The sequence below is a fragment of the Chrysemys picta genome, chromosome 1 (genome assembly GCF_011386835.1).
Source record: "Chrysemys picta bellii isolate R12L10 chromosome 1, ASM1138683v2, whole genome shotgun sequence".
NCBI classification, from domain to species: Eukaryota; Metazoa; Chordata; order Testudines; family Emydidae; genus Chrysemys; species Chrysemys picta.
In genome coordinates, this window is record NC_088791.1 from 199,296,656 (window position 1) to 199,319,413 (window position 22,758).

Here is a 22,758-nt window from a genome sequence, read left to right on the forward strand (position 1 = left end):
ATGGTGCTTCGTGCGTCGTGTCACCAGAACTTGGTCCATCCCTCATAAAGCAGGAGCCTGATTCTCCTTTCGCAGTTATAAAATAGAAGTGCCACCTCTGAAATTCCTCAGTGATCAATCAAATCAATGGAGACGAAAACCCTCTATAAGTAAGAGGAATACCAACAGGCTCTATAACCCTTTCCTGACTTTATTCCCCCCTTGCAATGCAATCACATGTGCTTTCATATATAATACTGACTTCAGTGGCATTACCGCACTGTACAACTGCTGCAGCTGAGTGGAGAAGCAGGCCCCTGGTTTTAATTAGAACAAGGGGTTTTTATATAGTTTTACTGTAATTTTCCAGATGCTCACGTTAAAACTGCATATAAAGACATTTCACAGCAGCCCACAAAGCATATAGTAGTAGTCACGATGGTGCTTCACGTAATTACTACCTCTCATCAGATGGAGGCTGAGAATAACAGCAAGAAAAGCCTGCTGCAGGCAAGGCTAAAAGGATGAAGGGACTAATAATCGACTAATTAAAATTCTCACACAAGGAACAGGCTTTGATTGATAGAAACTGCAAATGAACGACTTCTCTAATGACGAGCAACTGTCTATCTTGTCGCTGACTCAACTGAGAGAGCGGGTTTTGACAATAGGCAGAAAGTTAAAAACCGCTCTGAGAATAGCCTACTCCAGCTATCCCATAGTTGTACAGTCACTGACCGTGGGCCCGATCCTGTATTCCCCCTACAGGCAAACTATGTGACAATATATGCATAACATGGAATTGCAATGAGATATACCAAAAGTCAATGATGAAGAGGGAGGCTCCAGCACATGCAACGGGGTGCGGGTGAGACTGTTGAGTCACTGATTTGATATCAGCTTCAAAGGAGCCTCAGACTCCATAGCATGTCAAAGGCCAAAGAAAAATCTACCCACAAAGCAGTCACACATTGTTGTCTGAGGTTCTACAGCAACACACACCTTAGTTTGGAATCTGGCTCTAGGCAGTGTATATGCATCACTGGGGCTAGAGAGGTACAGGTCATCTGCTCATAACCACTGCAATCTCAGGCACTTATAAACCGACACCAAAATCAAAAGGGAACTGTCAGGCTGGAGGGAGGTTACTAGTGGAGTTCCTCAGGGATCGGTTTTGGGACCAATCTTTTTATTACTGACCTTGGCACAAAAAGTGGGAATGTGCTAATAAAGTTTGCAGATGACACAAAGCTGGGAGATATTGCCAATACAGAGAAGGATCGGGATATCATACAGGAAGATCTGGATGACCTCGTAAACTGGAGTAATAGTAATAGGATGGAATTTAATAGTGCAAAGTGCAAGGTCATGCATTTAGGGATTAATAACAAGAATTATTGTTATAAGCTGGGGGACGCATCAGCTGGAAGTAACAGAAAAGGAGAAGGACCTCGGAGTATTGGTTGATCACAGGATGACTATGAGCCGCCAATGTGATATGGCTGTGAAAAAAGCTAATGCAGTCTTGGGATGCATCAGGCGAGGTATTTCCAGTAGTGATAAGGAGGTGTTAGTACTGTTAGGTTCCAGGGAAATTTTTTTCACCAGACAAAAGACATTATATATATATATATATATATATACACACACATACACACACACACACACACACACACACACACACAATAAGTGTTAAACAAACAATTTAATACTGGTACACAGCAATGATGATTGTGAAGCTTGGTTGAGGTGGTGAAGTCAGAGGGTGGGATATTTCCCAGGGAATGCCTTACTGCTAAATGATGAACTAGCACTTGGCTGAGCCCTCAAGGGTTAACAAATTGTTGTTAATGTAGCCTCACACTCTACAAGGCAGCACGAATGGAGGGAGGGGAGACAGCAAGGCAGACAGAGAGAGAGACACACACCATGTGTGAGAGAGAGCTGCACATTGCCCCTTTAAGTATGCTGACCTCACTCTAAGTACATTGCCTTTTTAAGTAGATCAGCAAGTTGAGACAGCAGCTGCTGCCAGCAAGCTCCCTTCCTGCTGAGCCCGGTCGTGTCCCCCCACCCTCGCTCTATGGAGATAGGGTAAGTACTATCAAATGCTTAAATATTTTTTTCTCTAACCACTTTCAAGTACAGTCATTTTAGGCGTTATTGTGAACAATAGCAGGTCCAAAAAGTGTTCAGATGGAAACATGATTTTCCACTTGATGACTTAATATCAGTTCAAATATCTGAGCTTGTTGATAGGTCACTGTTCCCAGCTTTTCTTCACAACTATGAGAGCTAAAAGCAGGGATTTTTTTTTCTTAAATGACAGCAGAAATTCTCTTGTAACCCTTTTAATCTAGGAGCAGAAGCTTTGGGGGAAAAAAACCTTAATATCATGAGACTAACAATAAAATCACAACGGTTGGCTACAGACTGACTGACTTGCCATCTGTTAGCGCACAGGCTTTGCTTCCCCCAGCTCTGATTTAAGGTTCAGGGAGTTCCTATCCATGACAAAATCTGAAACACTCAATGGGACAAGAGCATTCACAGCGAGACCAGCTCTGCACATCACACCCTTGGGTCCAAAGAGAGATGTCCTCATGCACTCAATCCAGCTGAAAAGAGCATGCCATGGCAAGGAGCTCTTCTCTCTCTTTGCTCCACAACCCCAGGAGCCAAGGAACTCTCGAATGTCTGGAGGCGCATTTGGACACTAACTTTTCACAGGGTTGTTCTCTGCATCATGTATTGGAAGATAGTATGTGCCCCCCCGTCTGTCACTGACTAGGTTTAAATTGCAGCAGTGTCAGCTCCTCAGCTGCTGTACAGAGCAAGAGGCTCAGGCACTGAGATTCATAATGCTGCAGCAGCTTCCCAAGGTAACACAAAGGGAAGAAGGAAATCAGTCCAAGCCACTGGACTTGGTCCAACTGCAAACCTCTGGAATTCCCTTTGGGCTTATTTGATATATTTTGACATTCAGAATGTCAGTGTACTAATGATTTGAGGATTGAGGGCCACGTCCTGCATGCCTTAAGCATCCAATACTTCCAGGACTGCAGGATCAGGCCTTATAAGGCTTAAATGACAACGATAATGTTGATTTTTTTTTAAGAGTTTCCTTTGTCAGATGAATACCATGACTGAACATTTGTATCAAGTTTGTATTTTCAAAACCAGTTCACCCTTACTCAGACAAGGCCTAAAGAACAACAACAATTTGCATTTGTTTCTAGACATTGATTGATTGTATTATTAAACAGCCAAACTTTTCCCCCAAGGAATCAAATCCGTTTCCGCTTAGTCACTCTTTCCTCAGTGAAGTATACTAGACCATGTTTATGCACTTTCTAAACATTCTGTAGGGCCTGATTCTCCTATTTTACACCGTCATGGATCAGGAACAATTCCAGGGAAGGCAATGGAGTTCATTGATTTAAAACTGTTTCTGAGATAAGACTGAAGCTCTGTGCCTTTTTAGATCTTATTATGCACAGATTTTATGGTATCTGGACAGAATATAAATAATGGGATTTCTTTTACTGAGAATCAACAGGGATGAATACATTGACACTGGCAAAACAACTATGACAAAACAGTCAACGTGACTATAACAAAGCTGTTAAATGCACAAAAGTAAATCCACTGAACCTCCCGCAACCCCCAAAAAAGTATTACTTGTAACTGTAGTAGGAAAAAATTCATGTAGAAGTGTGACTTAAGTTGATGATGTATCTTAAATACAACAACTGCAAGGCAATTTTGGGGACAATTTAAAGTGTTACCTTTTGTGCATAAAGGAGTGTTCAGTTGCTTTATGGAACTACTAACATCTCTTTCTTAGGGAAGCTCTATTCCCCCCTGCCCTCTTTTCACATTGCATAACCCCAGGAGGTTGGCTGCTACTTGCACTTATCCATGTGTCTTTCATTTTAAATCACAACTAGAATATGAATATGATTTGGTCTGCTGCACAATTTGTCCAGATTAAATTCTGTGCTGATTAACAACCATGACAAGTACATACAGTATCTTCAGTCAGGCTCACCCTTGAACATGACGAGACACGTACACCCTGATGTAACTCCATCTATTTCAGTGGAGTTTGCACCAGGATGAATCTGGTCCCGCTCATTTAAACAGAGCCAGAAAGGAATATGTCACTGTATTGTTCTGAGCAGAAGTAGATATTAAGATCATGGTTGTAGCTTACTTTCTTCATTAGAACAATCTTACTGATGTAAGAGCCAGGACACATGCCAAAGGGAAATTTTATAATCACCTGAAAAAATACTTAACCTTGAACTACATCTACTTTCTAATGGCATATTGTGAAAGCAACAAAACAGCAGCACATGATTTTGGGACCAGGGATGTTCCCCTTCCAATTGTTTTCATCTTGGAGGCCGCCAGGGTGCTTACGTGCACTTTCGACTGCCGTTGTGAAATATGTGTTCCCGGTTTGTTCTTGTACTGCCCCTGCAGGAAATCAGAGCCTTTGACTTCCTGTAAGCTGCAGATGCATTATTCTTTGTATTCCCCAAATAGGAAGTCCTGGGGTCATTCTGCCAAATAAATGGAAACTTAATTTCATTTCAGCACAGGATTAATAGCTAGGAAGTGTCAGGATATTGATGGGCTGATAACCAGACAGTCAGACCAGAAGCCTTTTATGGGCACCAGAGCTAAAGCATTTGGCTACAGACATGAAACTGAATCTCTGTATCAAACTATGGGGAAGAAACCTTACCTGATCAGAAGCAATACAGGCATTTCTGTTATTGCTTTGTTTATCCCATTGTAAACTTTACAGCTTTATATTTTAGGAGGAAAAGAAATAAATTGCTTCTGATGACTAAGCCCTATTTTTGATGACTAAGCCCTATGATTTTTGTTCTTCAAATCTCAGCATTCTATAGGGGGCCTGATTGTCCTCTTACTTACACACCAGTCTTACAATAAGCGTAAACTCCATTGGCTTCAGAGGGTATTCTTCTGATTTGCACCAGTGTAAGTGAGAAGAAAATCTGGCCCCAAATTTTCTCCTGCATATCATTTGAGGTTGCAAACTTCTCAAGAGACTGAGCACGTGGAAAATCATTGTAAAAGTAACATTTAAGCCCATTAAATTCTGTGAAGTTAAATCAGGCATGAATTTGGTCCATTATATTTTAAGCATTATCCAAACAGAAACTAATCACCACCAAATTCCTGTGAGGTTAATATTATTATTATTCCCATTTTGCAGATTTGGGAAAATGAAGCAGATAGCTTAAGGGGCTTGCCTGTGGCCAGAGAGAGTCAGGTCAGAGCTAGGGTGTAGAGACCAGGAGCTCCTGGTTATCAATCCTCTGCTCAGTTCACTAGACCTTTCTTCTCCTGCTCCTGACATCCAATTTCAGGATCAATTAAGCACATCATTTTACCATAATAATGAGCTAAAATCATTTTAGATGTAACTCCATTGATGTCCACAGAATTCCACCAGGGATTAACTTGGCCTGTGGTGGAAAGAGAATGGAAAAGCAGGGGTTCTTATGTGCACCAATTGACAAAAATTCCTGCGCTAAGTTTCCAGGGGTTGGGGTAAGAGGTCTTCCTGAATGATAGGACTGTATATACTCTATGTTTGTCTATAAACTGCAGTATTCTCTACAATATTTTCTTCAGGCAGCTGCTGAAATGAAGGGAAGACCCTCCTTTCCACAGAGAAAGAAAGATACCTAAGCTCTGGGTTTGCACGAATAGATCCTTGAAGAGTATATAAATAGAATCCTCCTTTCGCCTCTTCTAAAAATATGCATGTTAATACAGTAAGCATTACTATGTATTTAATGTACAAGCTCTTGAAGCTGTGGCTATTTCATTTTAAATCTGATGTAGAAAAGAAGTCAAATGAACTTTGTGTGTCTTCCCCAAGTGCCTGTTCATGAGAATCCGTAGTGGAATAATAGATAGCTATGGTCTAAGAGTAATATTGAATGGAATTCTGAAATAAGCTCTGGAGAACCCAGCCACGAATGCCCAAATCAGGACTGACCCTTCCAGAGGAAGGATGCATATGTTAATGAAGACTTTGGGGAACTGGAAAGGACCCCATATAGATCATCTCAATTGGTGATCATTTTAGAGGATCTATTGCCACAGTGCCATGAACAAGAAAAGAAATCAGCATTGTATCATGGAGATGAATCATTGGATGAAGCACTGATCAAGAGAGGAGGCTTTGGGATTTAGACAGCATTGATACTCTGTTTAGTCCCAGCTCAGCAAATCTCTTAAGCACATCTTAACTCCATTCCCATTCGGGGAAGTACTATAAGCATGTGCTTAAATCCAATTACAAACCATGGAATGTAAGCATGACTTTAAACATTAAACTCATGATTATGTGCTTTGCTGAACAGGAATGGTTTGCTGAATTAAGGCCTTAATATGGAATGGAGAGTATTTGATGGTGATGATCTTCTTTACTTAACCTGGGCTGGTTTTGAATGCTGAAGGTCAGTTCCCATTTCTCTTGTTACAAGGACATTAAAACAGGCCCAACAAAGAAAGTAACAGAACACCACTAGCCGTCACTTTCAGGCCCCAACTAAAACCTCTCCAGTGCATCATCAAGGATCTACAACCTATCCTGAAGGACGATCCCTCACTCTCACAGATCTTGGGAGACAGGCCAGTCCTCGCTTACAGACAGCCCCCCAATCTGAAGCAAACACTCACCAGCAACCACACACCATACAACAAAAAACACTAACCCAGGAAACCTAACCTTGCAACAAAGCCCGTTGCCAACTCTGTCCACATACCTATTCAGGGGACACCATCATAGGACCTAATCACATCAGCCATGCCATCAGGGGCTCGTTCACCTGCACATCTACCAATGTTATATATGCCATCATTTGCCAGCAATGCCCCTCTGCCATGTACATTGGCTAAACCGGACAGTCTCTATGCAAAAGAATAAATGGACACAAATTAGATGTCAAGAATTATAACATTCAAAAACCAGTCGGAGAACACTTCAATCTCCCTGGTCACTCGATTACAGACCTCAAAGTTGCAATACTCCAACAAAAAAACTTCAAAAACAGACTCCAACAAGAAACTGCAGAATTGGAATTAGTTTGCAAACTTGACACCATTAAATTAGGCTTGAATAAAGACTGGGAGTGGATGGCTCATTACACAAAGTAAAACCTATTTCCCCATGCTATTTTCCTCCCCTACTGGCACCTTAAAGACTAACAGATTTATTTGGGGATAAGCTTTCGTGGGTAAAAAATCCTCACTTCTTCAGATGCATCTTTTGTAGTGATAATCAGATGCATCTGAAGAAGTGAGGTTTTTTTACCCACGAAAGCTTATGCCCAAATAAATCTGTTAGTCTTTAAGGTGCCACCGGACTCCTAGTTGTTTTTGTGGATACAGACTAACACGGCTACCTCCTGATACTTTTCCCCTACTAAAAAGCAACAGAGGGTCCTGTGGCACCTTTGAGACTAACAGAAGTACTGGGAGCATAAGCTTTCGTGGGTAAGAACCTCACTTCTTCAGATGCAAGAAGTGAGGTTCTTACCCATGAAAGCTTATGCTCCCAGTACTTCTGTTAGTCTCAAAGGTGCCACAGGACCCTCTGTTGCTTTTTACAGATTCAGACTAACACGGCTACCCCTCTGATACTTTTCCCCTACTGTTACTCACACCTTCTTGTCAACTGTTGGAAATGGGCCATCCTGATAATCACTACAAAAGTTTTTTTTTCTCCTGCTGATAATAGCCAAACTTAACTGATTACTCTCGTTATAGTTAGTATGGCAACACCCATTTTTTTCATGTCCTCTGTGTATATATATGTGTTTATATATCTTCCTACTGTATTTTCCACTGCAAGCATCCGATGAAGTGGGTTTTAGCCCATGAAAGCTTATGCTCAAATAAATGTGTCTCTAAGGTGCCACAAGTACTCCTCGTTCTCAAGTAGAAGTAGAGAGGTTATTTTACCTCTGTATTTGGCACTGGTGCAACAACTGCTGGAATACTGTGTCCAGTTCTGGAGCCCACAATTCAAGAAGGAGGTTGATAAATTGGAGAGGGTTCAGAGAAGAGCCATGAGAATGATTAAAGGATGAGAAAACATGCCTTATAGTGATTGATTCGAGGAGCTCAATCTATTTAGCTTAAAAAAAGGTAAGGTTAAGGGGTGAACTGATTATAGTCTATAAATACCAACACAGGGAACAAATATTTAATAATTGGATCCTCAGTCTAGCAGAGAAAGATACAACACAATCCAATGCCTGGAACTTGAAGCTAGACGAAGTCAGGCTGGAAATAAGGCATAAATTTTTAATGGCGAGAGTAATTAACCACTGGAACAATTTACCAAGGGTCACTGTGGATTCTCCATCACTGACAATTTTTAAATCAAGACTGGATGTTTTTCTAAAAGATTTGCTCTAGGAATTATTTTGGGGAAGTTCGATGGCCTGTGTTACACAGGTGGTCAGACTAGATGATCACAGTGGTCCCTTCTGGCCTTGGAATCTGTGAATCTGTGGGAAAAGGTAAGATGCAGAATGATTCTTCATTCCCTGAGGGATCGGCATGAATTTGAAATAACGCTACACAAAGAAAGTTATGAGCTCTCCTAACTGATCTACTACAATTGACTCAAACAACTGACACATCAGTATTGAAGGACATGCTCTGTCTGGGAAAGAGAGAGAAAGGGGTGATGGCACATGTAAAGGACAGTTTAGAATTGGTGAAATATAAAATTGAAAGATATTAGATAGGAAATTTGTGATCAAAATTAGCAACAAAGGAATAAATCTAACAGTAAATCACTTTTGTTACAGACTAAACTCAAAGGAAAAAAAGATGAATGATTTATCAAAGAAAGAATTCATGCTCATACACATGATAAGTACTGTGTTTGTGGGGAGACAGACAAACAAAGGTTACCAAGGAAGATTTACATCGTTGTCCTTTCTACAAAGGGCTAGGAATGCCATGGAAAGTGGGGCTCTCCTGGACTGGGTTAATAGAAATGCTGAGGGGCGGGGGGAAATCTAGGGGCACCAATTCATTTCATTATTGAAAAGAGATCACAATAAGCAGTCAAATGAAAGCACTTAACAGAGCAAATTGGGCAGATTTAGCGAATGAATGAGCAGGGTGCCATGTGTTGTGGTATTAAGAATGAGAAAGGGAGAAAGAACGGGCAGCCCTTCAGGGCACCCAAGCAGCAACAAGGCAAGTGATGTAGTAAAAGATAAACACCCCAAGCCCCGACCCACACCTCCACTTCAGGGTGGTCTCACACAACAGAGTGATTTTATGTCACTACTGCACTCTCCACATTCCAGTGCTGCTCTGTGCTGAGCCAGTCCCCTGTTGCATGTCAGAGCACAGACTTTGAGCTGCTCTAGCTTGTGCCTGCTGTCAACAGCCCCAAGGGGAAGCTGTGGCAACCAGAGATCCCCTTAGCACAGGAATCTACATTGGAGTGATCATCCTGTGGCTGGATAAGCCTTTTTTTTTTTTTTAAGGCAGCTTTGTGCTGCTGGAGCGCAGCCAAGTGGACTTTGCGGGTGGGGGGAAAGGGAGAAGGTGAAAAGTCCAGCAAGGGAGGTGCTGAGAGTAAGGCTCCTACAAGAGCCGTACTGCAAGACAGTGGGCTAGGACCCTCTACACAGGTGCTCCATGCCTACTTACTTACTCCACCAGAGCTCGGCACAGATCATGGAGGAGCCACCGGGTTTTGTGGGCAAACTCTACCCCGCTTCACCTGTAAGAGGAGCTGGGCAAAGCCTATCTCCACACCAGGTGGAAAAATGTGTAGGAAATACTCTGATGGGAACCTCACAATTTCCTGTCACCAGTACAGGAATAAACCTACAACGAGGAGGGTCTAGTATATTCAGATTCAGTGAAAGGCACTCAAGCAGTTTAATTAATTGGACAAGAAAATTGCAGGGCCCTGAGAAGTCTCTCATGCGAACATTTTAAAAACTAGATCTTATAAAACAGGAGGCTTCTAGAATTATGAAGAGAACCCCAAAAGGGAACGGAAAAGGCCTTCCCCTCTCCCCTCAGAAAAACCGAGGAGCTACAGAAGATAGGGAAAAGAAAAGGGAGTGGGGGAGGGGAACTTTCCTGACCCTGGACTAGATGACCTCTTTAGATCCCCTCCAGTCCTAGGAGTCTATGATTCTATGACCCTTCTGAGGTCCAGCAGGGCTCCGTGGAAGTTGTGCCATCACAGGGGTGTCGCAGTGGGATAAGCACCTTCTGGCCAACTACAGCTTCAGAATCATGGCATCTAAAAAGAGAAGAGGAAGGGGAAAAGATGAACATTTCTATTTTGAAGAATTCATTTACTCTTGCTCATTGGGGTTTTCGCCGCTAACCTGACTATTTTTACCTCCTCCCCCCTGCCCACCATTTTGTTTTAGCACTTTCAGGTCCCCCTGCAGGCACAGGGAACCCTGTAAATGAAAAATTGTTAGTAGTCTAGCCATTAGTTGGCCAACACACCTGGGGAAGTTAGCAATAGGGAGTGTCCCTTCTCCCTTGGTTCCCCAGGCAGCCTCTTTGCATCTCTGTAATGCCATCCTTGCCTGTCCTTGGATTATTCCCTTGGCAAAATAGCATTGAAACATTCTCTCATATGGTCCTGAACTAGCATCATGGAACAATTTACTGGGGCTCTCCCCTCCTGCCTTGAAATTCTTCTCTCACAGTCCTTGGCTTGTGGGAGTGTAAAATCTTTCTGTTCCACGATAAGAAATTCTTCAAAAGGGAGGTACTTTCTCTGTACTCCTCACTATTCTCTCAGCAGCCTAGTTCATGCCCTAAGCCTTCTTTGATCATGGTATTGCTCTACTCAGCGCCTGCAAAAATATACCGCCACTTCCCAAGAATTATGGGCAGCTAAAGAAAGCCACAAAGCTGCCCCCGTCCTGCAAGATAAGAAACATGCACACTGCATTTTCCCTGTGAACTTCCATTAGCCTTTCTCCTATATAGAAGGGTCTCATACGACTTCCGAGTTCGTACTTTGGAAAGGAGATCTTTCCTGTCCATTCATGCCTCGGCACCACGCCAAAGAGTGGCTTTCAAGTAGGACAAAGGCAAGGGCTCAGTGTCACTCCTTAACTGTGCCAAAAGCAAGGCATGGGGGAAAGCCCTCAAATGACAATGGCAGTTTGGAGAATGGAAGGCGCTACACAAATAAGACAAGTCAGGCTGACTTTCCTCATTAACCCTTACAGCTGGCATCTTCCAGACAGATGCACTGTAAGGAGGTAAGCATAGACATATGTATCACTATATAAGTATAGCCAAAGGGTAACATTTTCAAAGTGCCTACATGGTTTAGGACCCTAAGTCCAATAACTTTCAATGGTACTTAGGGCCAGAATTTTAAAGGTATTCAGACACCTAAAGATGCAGGTAGCTGCCTAGTTAGGTTTTCAAAAGCACCTAGGCACCTAACTCCTATAGGCACCTAAATACCTTTAAAATCTGACCCTTAGGATCCTAAGTCACCATTGAAAATGGGCTGTAGGATGCTAAGTCAATTAGGCACTTCTGAAAATTCTACTGTTTTCCAAAGGTTAATGTTACATTTTATTGCCAGGTATTACTGACCTTCATTTTCTTTCTTTTTTTTTTTTTTGCATCCCCCCACCCATTCATTCCCTCACCGCCTCCTTTGCTATTTCAGGAGCAAGGAATTGATGGTGCTTCCATGAATAGCTGAGATTGGTTTTGTTTATAGCTCTTAGGGGATTTTCTACAAATATTTAGAATTCCAGGGCTTTTCTAAGTTCACACACTTCAGTAAAAAACCCACAACATGCACTTTTTATTGTGTTAACTTTCTCATCTCTCCTCCCTGCTCTTCTGCCCACCCGCCTCCTCCCTCTAGCATCATCAACACTCCCCCTCATCCACACTTATAACCATGACATCACCACCTCTGATTCATCCTTCCTTCTCCCCCTCATCAGTCCCCTCTTACTGTTTCCTCTATGAGTTTTAAAATCCACTCTGCCTCTTCCTCTCCCTCAGGGCTTTGCTCCTTTCTCACTGTTTCTGTTTCTTCCTTCTCCTCTCTGAACTCTCTGCAGTTCCCTGCTCCCCACCCCACTCCTGACTACCCAAAATGTCACTTCCCTCATGTGCCTTTCTCTAGTCTCCTATTACACTGACCCTCTCCTCAGGTGCCTTCATTGGCTTCTTATCTTTTTCCGCATGAAATTCAACCTTATACTCTCACGTTTAGAGTCAATGCAGTGGTATCAGGGATGAACTTGATGATTTCTAGCTTTTATGATTTTCAGTGAGTAATAGATTTCAGTGTTTTGCTTTGTTTTAACATCTTACTGTTGCAGAGCTCAGTTCCAAAGTCCTTCTCACAAACAGGAGACATTTCAGAAGAAAAAAACATCTTCTAGGAAAGAAGACTGGCTATTTATTTTAAAGACAGCCAACACAAAGTAACGTCTCTCCAAATGGCACTCAGCTCTTCAGACTACTTATTCCAAAGCTGGTTGACAACAGAAACCACCAAATCAATTAAACAGAGGTTGTGTTTTGAAATGGCCCTCTCAAGGGTGAAGAGATTCTCTCTTCCCTCCGGCAATATTCCTTTCCAGCAGGGCTTCTAAAAACTGTGTTTGGATCTGTGGGTAGTTCCAAAAATTCTCTCTAGCAAAAGAGTTGAGGTGTAGGGGGAAATTGTTGCCGCTCAGATTAAAGTGAACAACAAAGCCAATGACACAGAATTACCTTTGGTCACTTTTCAACCTGTGTGACTTTAATCTATGGGAATGGGAAGAGAATTTGGCCCAGTGGGGTTTTTTTTTTCTGTTTATTGCATCAAAAACCATTCAGGATTTAGATTAATAAAATTGTATCTAATTCAAGGATTATACGTAGTCAGGTAGATAAAATGCATCTCTTTATATTTTCCCATATAGATTGAGAACTGTTCAGGGCAGGGGCCTTGTTAACGTACTATGCTAAATTCTGGTTCTGTTGAAGTGAATGGCAAAACTACCATTGATTTCAGTGGGATCAAAATCTACCTCACTGTCCAGAAAGTGCTGGCACTACCCCAGTAACAATTTTGCACACTCTGGATTGACTGCAGCTTTGCTAAGCCTTTTTCTGTGTACATGTATCATTTATAAGGACAACTACAAAAATAAAATTACAAAAGCAAACATCTAATGCCTCTAGATTTTACATGCCTCTTAGCCCTAAAGAAGAGCCAAGTGTGTAGACTGAAACAGCTTTACACAAAGTTTGTTTTAACTACTTACATTACTACAATCCCACTAACCACTCATTTCTCAATGTTATTGCAGCGCCTCAAGGGCCAGAGGCTAAAAAAAGCCACAGTCAAACAAACAACTCAGTGTTCCTAGCTTCAGTGAGTCCATTATGTTTCTTTGCAAACAAAACAGTTTTTGTTTTTTTAAACAAAAGCATGGTCATAATTTCTGTGTAGGTCAATCCTCCTCCCACCTCCTAACCACTGATTTGGGGCTCAATGCTGCAAGGTACGGAGTATGCCGGAGAAATGTCCAGGGTGGGATTCACAGGCACCTACATCCCCCTTAGCTGTCATTTTACTTACCTATGTCCAACATTTAGGCACTGCTGTCATTCACAAAACCCCTGCTCAGCTGCCGCCTAAACCTGTAGGCACCTAAAATCCCAAGACACCTACAGTTCCACTTCTAAAGTCCTCAAAGTGCCTAAATTTTGGTAGCTAGGCATGCACACAGCCATGCAGTCATGACACTGCCCAGCAGCTCAGTGACTAACTCACATGCAACTATGCGTTTCCACACCTATCTTGCCTTCAGGGCCTAGTCTGATAGGCATGCTCAGATGCATGTAAATGGATGCAAAGTGGCCAGAGAAGGAACCTCCCCCACTTCTAACCACTGGACTAAAAGTTAGAGCACTCACCCGGATGACAGAAGTGTGGCCTGGCCAAACCTGAATGGCACTGTAACCCCAGGGTGCCACTTCTGAAGTGGGGAGCCGGAGCCAGGCCCAACCCCGCAGGACAAGAGCTGTCACTCTGGGGTGACACTCATGGCTCAGGGCTGCTGGAACAATTTTTATAGTGCAGGTGCTTAAAACCACTGAACAAAACTGTACACCCAGTCTATGATGGAAGCAGATGTTTAGTTGCTATTATTACTTCAAGCCGGGGGTGCTGCTGTACCCCTAGTTCCAGCACCCTGGGCAGGCTCACTCTCCAACCCCCTTCCCTTCTCTCACGGCTCCCGTCAGTGTTAATTTTTCTGTAAGGGTGGGAGCCTTTGTTTCAGATTTTGCTCCAGCCCCAAAAAACTTCTGTGCGGCCCTGATTAAAGGCTTTCATTGACTGGGAGCTCAGTCTACTTATCTTGTCAAATAGAATCATGGTATAAGTACCTTCACAAGGAGAAGATATTGACTAGCAGAGAGTTCTTTAATAAAGCAGACAAAGACATAACAAAATCAGTGCCTGGAAGCTGAAGCTAGACAAATTCAAGTTAAAAATAAGGCACTTAAAACAAAAAAAACCAGCGAGGGTAATTAACCATTTCAACATCTTACCAAGGGATATGGTGAAAGTCTTCAGATCAATAGAGGCTATCGGTCTTCGAAGTATGCCGTAGTTAAACCAAAAGTGTTTGGTCTTGATGGCAAAGGGTGCAAGTCTATGGCCTGTGTAATGCAGGAGATCAGATAAGATAATTACCTCTAGGCTTAAAAAAATCTATGAACTGAAGCTGTTAAAACATTTTAAAACTTTTTGGGGCATATTCAAAATGAATTATGGGAGAAAGGCTGTACTACAGCTGAATTCCAACAGTGGAAAATTTAAAAAAAAAGGTCTACACTTCTGTGTATGTGTACCAGGATTTTCTATGACATCCATTACCATAGTACATAGCATAGGTTTATCCCCAAAACTGTTCTGCTACACCATATGTGAATGTATGGTATATACATAGCTGTTGCAGAAAAAATTGTCAACCTATATATAATAGGTTATATATTCTGATATGATCTAAAGTCACACTTTCTGCTTGGGTTTCTTTCTACTGTATGTTGGTTTCTGAAAACACTTCTCCATAAACTGAATTCGTTTAAACTTGCTTCTCTCTCAGGCACTGTATTCTTAGCATGCATATTCATTACATTGATTTATTCTGCCATTATGAGATATCTGGTCTTTGTAGTCATTTGCCAGCAATTATTTGCAATAGAACAGACAACATGCTTGTTATCTGGAAATATTTCTGATCTATTGTGTTCTGTCAGTGTCACCCTGCACCAAAATATATCTTCTGTTCTCAATAAGGCCCTATTCAACTGCTGTGAGAGATTTCTCCTGAATGTTTGGTGAGAAGCCTGAAACATTGCATGCCAGAAAAATACCCCTTTGCTGAGCAGTATTTGGTCCCATTTTATGGTGCCGAGATAGGTCCAAGGGCTGAGTTCTCTCTTTAACTTATAGTCTCCAAAGGCAAACAAGCTAGTAGGTTTCAGCCTGGTAGTTTCACCTTATTTTGACACAAAACAAAAGCTTGACGTGAACATTCCGTCACAGACAGCTGTATCTGGCTGCATGATTAATACTGTTTTTACTAAGCCTATGACCCAACGTGATATTAAAATCTTCCTGGTATCTCTTATTTATATAGTTTATATAGCTATAAAAGTTTTACTAGTGAGTGAGTGGGGGAGAGAGGGTGTGAAGGGGGAGAGAGGGTGTGAAGGGGGAAGAGTCCACATTTGGACCAAAGCTGGTTTATTTATTCACACTGGGATTGGGTCTTGGTTCCAGTTAGTTAGGGCTAGTCACTGGTGGTCTTTTAGAGGAGCTGGATTCTGAGCTAAGAGCACAGGAAGAAGTAGTGAATTAAGTACACTGACAAGGGCAAAGGAGACTGTGATTTGCTCCCAAAACAGTGCTGTGAGGAAATTGCTGAAGGCTGGTATGGGCACAGGGAGAGATGAAAGCTGCTGGGTTTGGTTACAAGTCCATATGCAGCACTGGGTGTAAAGGAAAGCCTCCCCTGTTCTAGACCTAATTGATGGGCTGCCAGCTACTGGGGTAGGACATTGTCTACTCCATGTTCAGTATAAAGCTGATCATCTTATCAGTGAAAAAAATCTTACTAATTATTCACTTACCTCCTACCTGGGATACTGTGCAGCATGTATTTGTGATGGTTTGGTTTTGTAATATATTAAAAAACAAGGGGTTCATTTAAAAAAGATATTCAAATACAGCAGGGAAACTGTCTTTGGTTCCCCTCAAGACCTGGCCATGAAATGCTGCTAATGTCAAGGTAACATACCATTTACTTCTGCCGTAGATGGTGTAAGAAGATGGACTGTTTCTTTTTGTGGCCTATCTTATCAGTGAGTGTTGGAACCATGCAGGGAACTGCTGATGGATTCCTGCCTCAGGTGGGACTCATTAAGTCCACCTTAGGTATAACAGAGGTGACAGTAGTTCTCTGACCAAAGAGGAAATGAGGATATGTGGTGAAGCAGTCCACAGGAAGTGTCCCTAATGCTGCAGTTTATGTTGGGAAAGGGATCTGTGCCAGAAATTATGAGACAGTCACCCAGAAGTCACTGCAACTCAGATAGCACCAGTGTGGGCATGGGTCAAAACTGCAACACTTCAGAACGCAACTCGACATGCTTAACAGGGGCACACTGATCCATTCAACCTTAACCCGGTTCTACCCACCAGTTCATTTAGGAATGGTTCAATTCTCTAATATAGGGCTGGGACTTAATAGTGCCCAGGGCTTTGCTTTCCTTGCTCATTTTAAATTTGGTAACCCAGTGCCAGGAGCTCCAAATATCTACAAAATAATAATCATAGTTTCTGGTGGTTGCATCTTTAAATGGCAGAAAAGACAGATATTCCTTTCTTTAAGCTAACATAATATCCCCCATTGAAAATTCAAAGAGGCAAACCCAAACGACTCCCAACGCAAGCGGGGGCCAGAAGAGGAGATCATTTAACTGAAATAGTGAAAACACGTTTGACAAAATGGCCTAGCATGGGCACTCTGTCTCCAGGCTGATCCCACCAAGGAGGCTGCTGCAGTTTTTGCGGCTGCTTTCAGCTCTACTTCAGTACTGACCAAAAAAAATCTGTTACGACACTTATGCAATGAGCTGAGCATAAGCATGGGGTCTGAAGAAAAACTTTAAAGGCAAGAAGCAGCATTTATATGGCAGAAAACCATCTAATAATAAGCACTCATTGCACCTGCATGCATAGAAATTCCAAGGGCAAACTATGACTTTTTCTACATTTTGAAGTGACTCATTTTCCCTCAAAGTTGAAGAGAGTGTTGAAGATCCATATTTTTCAGAGTGATTCAACCAGAATGGCCACTGGGTTACTGGCTGAGTTGAACTACTAAGCTAAGGGATGAAAGCTAATGTAAGGGCCAAGGGACTTGGAATGTACCAGCTATTTGCAGGATAGCTATGGCAGACATTAACACTCAGTTGTCTCTAGTAAATCTTAAATTGCTTTGACAGGTGGCAGATTGAGAGATGTGAATGGCTGTGTCTTTCAGGGAAGAGTTTCATTTCTTGGCAAATGGGACAGAGTCTGGGGAACTGGCCATAGTTTATTGATTTTTTTTTTAAATCAAGCATACTTTTTATGGATGAATTAACTGACTTTGAACTCTTGCGCGGGTGAGTAAGCCCAATTCAGCAGCATGGTTAAAGAGTTATGTTACTTCCATCTCATGGTCAGGATTCTCTCTCCAGACTAAGAAAAGAAGTTCCAGATAGTTACCCACACACTTTTTTAACACAGGAGAACTTGATAGCTCAAGACACAGATGATGGAATGTGGAATCTCAGCTCAAATCACTCCCAGAGCAATTTGTAACCAAATGTTGACGCATAAACCAGCTATTTGATGACCCCTATAAACTGAGTTGTTGGCTTCAACATAGTTCCCAGCAGACAGGTGTCCACATCACAACTGGCACAGAATGGCACTCTCAGCAGAAAGCACAAAGACTGGGTGCAAATGGCGTCTAATCTCTCTCTTTGGAAGGAGTCAACCCCTCAAGCACAGAGCTTGGAACAGTGAGGGGACGCTTTCATTTCCAGGGTCTAGAAGGTGAGCGAGGCAGTGACTGTAAGGTGGGGTTGTATAGGTTAGCCATCCACACAATAGGATGGTTCTGAATCATTTAAAAGGTCCCCCTCTCCCCCTCCCCATTATATAAATAAATACCAGCGTCATGTCAAAAGCGAGTATAGAGGAGGGATTTGAAAAAGCATAGAACAGATTAGCTCTCTAGTTTCAGCCTCCCATAAAAATTGTTTTAAAGCAGTTTGACTGATGAGGGCCCATTTCTCTGGCTCTATTTCTGAATCTTCATTCAGGATGGGATTCAGTTTAGTTGATGTCAGCTACTTAGTTGATGTCGCCAGAGAGAGCTTGTCTTCAAGAGGAACCTAGTCCCCGGCTTCCATAAAGGGCACAGTTAAGAGTCATAGTTTACAACTGTGAATACCTGCAACGCAACATATAACTGTTAACATCAGTGTAAAAAGCAATCCTTGTAACTTGGAAATTATTTCACATTTAGGCCTGGTCTACACTAGGCGTTTATGTCGAAGTTAGCGCCGTTAAATCGAATTAACCCTGCACCCGTCCACACTGCGACGCTATTTAGTTCGACATAGAGGTCTCTTTAATTCGACTTCTGTACTCCTCCCCGACGAGGGGAGTAGCGCTAAATTCGACATGGCCATGTCGAATTAGGCTAGGTGTGGATGGAAATCGACGCTAATAGCTCCGGGAGCTATCCCACAGTGCACCACTCTGTTGACGCTCTGGACAGCAGTGCGAGCTCGGATGCTCTGACCAGCCACACAGGAAAAGCCCCGGGAAAATTTGAATTTGAATTCCTTTTCCTGTCTGGCCAGTTTGAATCTCATTTCCTGTCTGGACATCGTGGCGAGCACAGCAGCACTGGCAACGATGCAGAGCTCTCCAGCAGTGATGGCCGTGCAGTCTGGGAATAGAAAGAGAGCCCCAGCATGGACTGATCGTGAAGTCTTGGATCTCATCGCTGTGTGGGGCGATGAGTCCGTGCTTTCCGAGCTGCGATCCAAAAGAAGGAATGCAAAGATCTACGAGAAGATCTCTAAAGACATGGCAGAGAGAGGATACAGCCGGGATGCAACGCAGTGCCGCGTGAAAATCAAGGAGCTGAGACAAGGCTACCAGAAGACCAAAGAGGCAAACGGACGCTCCGGATCCCATCCCCAGACATCCCGTTTCTACGAGGCACTGCATTCCATCCTCGGTGCTGCCGCCACCACTACCCCACCAGTGACCGTGGACTCTGAGGATGGGATACTGTCCACGGCCGGTTCCTCGGACATGTTAGGGGACGGGGAAGATGAGGAAGGAGATGAGGAGGGCGAGGCAGTGGGCAGCTCTCACAACGCTGATTTCCCCGACAGCCAGGATCTCTTCATCACCCTTACAGAGATCCCCTACGAAGCGTCCCCAGCCGTTACCCCGGACACAGAATCTGGTGAAGGATCAGCCAGTAAGTGTTGTAAACATCTAAACATTTATTTTTAACAAAACAGGAATATTAACAATTAAAAGAATGGGTTGTTCATGATTAGTGTGCCCTAGGCGCTTAACGGTTTAGTAAGGGGCAGTGCAAGTTTTGAAAAGAAATCTAGCAATGTCCGGTTTTCAGTGATTGTCCTGCACAAGCCGCTCTACTGTTTATTCCCTGCTACTGCAGCTACAGTAAAATGCGGTCTATGTGTCCGGGGATAGAGCAGTAATCCTCCTGGGACATCTCGATGAAGCTCTCCTGGAGGTAACTTGAAAGCCGTTGCATGAGGTTCTTGGGGAGAGCGGCCTTATTGGGTCCTCTGAAGTACGACACGTTGCCGCGCCACGAGATTATCAAGTACTCGGGGATCATTGCTCTGCACAGCAGGGTGGCATACGGCCCTGGTCTTTGGAGGCTTTCCCGGAGCATTCTCTCTTTGTCGCTCTCGGAGATCCTCATCAGGGTGATGTCGGCCATGGTGACCTGCTTTTAATTAGGTAGGGGAATGTTAGTGTTGGGACTGCTTTCCCGTTCCTTTACAGAACTGTAACCGCTGGTTTGCAGCCACGCGGTGGAGGCGAGAGAGGGGCAGCCGAAAGGGATCGTTCCCGGGGACAGCCGCGAGGGGGTGGGACAGGGGCAGAGTTCCCGCTTGCCGGATTGCTGGCAGCAGGGACTGACATTGATTTAAATGTGAAATGAGGCCAGTGGTAATATAAAAGTTTTAAACTGCCACAAGTGTACGGCTTACCATGTCTGCCTGCAACAGAAATTCCGTTGTGCTGCCTCGCTTCTCAAATGTGCTGTTCAAGACCCCAGGCACTGAATGCGAAGGCCGAGAATTCGACCTTGTGCTGAGTGCGCATGTGAAAGGTGCTGTGCATGGTCTTGTTCACAGAGAAAGACTATGTTCTTTGTTCACAACTACATTTATCTTTCTGAGGAATTCACTCCCTTTTTCCCATTTCCACAGCCCCGTCTGCGACTGTCTCACAACCTAGCCTGGAATCACACTCCCAGAGGCTAGCGCGGATTAGGCGTAGGAAGAAGAGGACACGGGAGGACATGTTCTCTGAGCTTATGGCCTCTTCCCAAGCCCAGGCAGCACAGCAGACCCAGTGGCGGGAGAACTTGACCCGAATGCACCAAGCCAACATGGATCGGGAGGAGAGGTGGCGGCAGGAAGACCAGCAGGCGACTCAAACGCTGCTTGGACTACTGAGGGAGCAAACGGACACGCTCCGGCGCCTTGTGGATGTTCTGCAGGAACGGAGGCAGGAGGACAGAGCCCCGCTGCAGTCCATCTCTAACCGCCCTCCCCCGCCACCAAGTCCCATACCCACCTCACCCAAAGTGCAAAGAAGGAGAGGCGGCAGAGTCCCTGCTAAGTCTCACTCCACCCCTGCAGAGAGCTCTAGTAGCAGAAGGCTCTCATTTCCCAAAATTTGAAAAGTTCTTTCCTTCCCACCTGACACAAGCCCCCGTCCAAGTTTCACCTCCCAATGCCATGTGTAGTTGATAATAAAAAATTCGTTTCTGTTAACTACTGTTTCAATCATGTTCTTTTGGAGGAGGAGGGGAAAGGGGGTTGGTAATTGGACAGGACAGTCTCCTTTGGCAGGGTACATAGTCGGGGGCAGGCACAGCAGCAGGGCACATACACAGTGCAGTGATGCAGTGACTAGTTGCCCCGGTTAGTCTGGGAGATTGTTTTGATGTAATGTTGGGGGGGGGGTGGGTTGCTCTGTGACTTTGTGGCGGGGGAGGGCAGTTACAGATCTTAAGCGCCGGTCCTTAGGCAGGATCACAGAGCCACACAGCATGGGATCTGTAACCGTCCTCCCCCTGCCACAAAGTCAAATAGACCCCCCATACACACAGTCCCGATCAGGAGGGTTGACAGGCTCCGTTGAAACAAGCATCCCACCGCAGCGGAGCCTGTCAATCCTTGAGTTTAGAAGCTGCATTCGCGTCACAACACTACACCCGCCCCGCACCACAGTCTGCGTCCCAGTTTTAAAAAATTCCCGCGAAAACAGTATTAAAGAAAACGGTGTGCTTTAACAAAGTAGAACTATTTTTATTTCGACACGTGTGTTGGAGGGGGGGTGAAGGGGGTATGTAACTGGATAGGATAGTCAACATTACCTGGGTAAAGAAACGGGGGCAGGTTTAGCTTCTCAGTACACAAACTATAAAGTCACAGGTTACCCTGCTCACTCAGGAACTTTGCTTTCAAAGCCTCCCGGATGCACAGCGCTTCCCGCTGGTCTCTTCTAATCGCCCGGCTGTCTGGCTGTGAGTAATCACCAGCCAGGCTATTTTCCTCAACCTCCCACCCCGCCATAAAGGTCTCCCCCTTGCTCTCACAGAGATTGTGGAGCACACAGCAAGCTGCTATAACAATGGGGATATTGGTTTCGCTGAGATCACAGCGAGTCAGTAAGCTTCTCCATCTCCCCTTGAGACGGCCAAAAGCACACTCCACCACCATTCTGCACTTGCTCAGCCGGTAGTTGAAGAGTTCTTTTTCAGTGTCCAGGGCGCCAGTATAGGGCTTCATGAGCCAGGGCATTAGCGGGTAGGCTGGGTCCCCGAGGATGACTATAGGCATCTCCACATCCCCAACAGTTATTTTGTGGTCCGGGAAGTAAATACCTTGTTGCAGCCGTCTAAACAGACCAGAGTTCCTGAAAACACGAGCGTCATGAACCTTGCCCGGCCATCCCACGTAGATGTTGGTAAAACGTCCCCTGTGGTCCACCAGTGCTTGCAGCACCATGGAAAAGTATCCCTTTCGGTTAATGTACTGGGTGGCCTGGTGGTCCGGTGCCAGGATAGGGATGTGAGTTCCATCTATGGCCCCACCGCAGTTTGGGAATCCCATCGCTGCGAAGCCATCTATGATCGCCTCCACGTTTCCCAGGGTCACTACCTTTGGCAGCAGTACATCAACGATTGCCTTCGCTACTTGCATCACAACAACCCCCACGGTAGATTTGCCCACCCCAAACTGGTTCGCGACTGACCGGTAGCTGTCTGGCGTTGCAAGCTTCCAGAGGGCTATGGCCACTCGCTTCTGTACACTCAGTGCAGCTCGCAACCGGGT

At 44.1% G+C, this 22,758-nt stretch overlaps 1 protein-coding gene and 1 long non-coding RNA gene across 4 annotated transcripts; one reads left to right on the forward strand and one right to left on the reverse strand.

Annotated features, from left to right (window-relative positions):
- Positions 1-1,998: 1,998 nt before the first annotated feature.
- LOC135977408 (uncharacterized) lies at positions 1,999-21,192 on the forward strand. 2 transcript variants are annotated; one of them, XR_010594889.1, is made up of 2 exons: positions 1,999-2,073; positions 20,623-21,192. XR_010594889.1 is itself a non-coding variant. In XM_065578234.1 (2 exons), exons 1-2 carry the CDS (start codon positions 19,052-19,054, stop codon positions 21,096-21,098), a joined length of 1,053 nt encoding a protein of 350 aa, XP_065434306.1. In that variant the 5' UTR covers positions 18,647-19,051; the 3' UTR covers positions 21,099-21,192. The 2 variants fall into 2 exon arrangements, 1 of the variants encoding a protein (XP_065434306.1); XM_065578234.1 differs by lacking the exon at positions 1,999-2,073 and adding an exon at positions 18,647-19,628.
- LOC135977409 (uncharacterized) lies at positions 7,643-13,922 on the reverse strand. Of its 2 annotated transcripts, none has more exons than XR_010594890.1 (3): positions 12,020-13,922; positions 10,155-10,315; positions 7,643-8,543 (listed from the first exon to the last, which is right to left on the reverse strand). It is a non-coding gene; the product is annotated as an uncharacterized LOC135977409 (long non-coding RNA). The 2 variants fall into 2 exon arrangements; XR_010594891.1 differs by lacking the exon at positions 12,020-13,922 and adding an exon at positions 10,531-10,946.
- Positions 21,193-22,758: the final 1,566 nt, after the last annotated feature.

What these genes read in the sequence shown, in the direction of transcription:
- LOC135977408 (XM_065578234.1), top strand. Translation starts at nt 19,052, where the DNA reads ATGCAGAGCTCTCCAGCAGTGATGGCCGTGCAGTCTGGGAATAGAAAG. An exon ending in ATCTGGTGAAGGATCAGCCA is followed by an intron (nt 19,629 to 20,622) that starts GTAAGTGTTGTA and finishes CCATTTCCACAG; the next exon opens with CCCCGTCTGCGACTGTCTCA.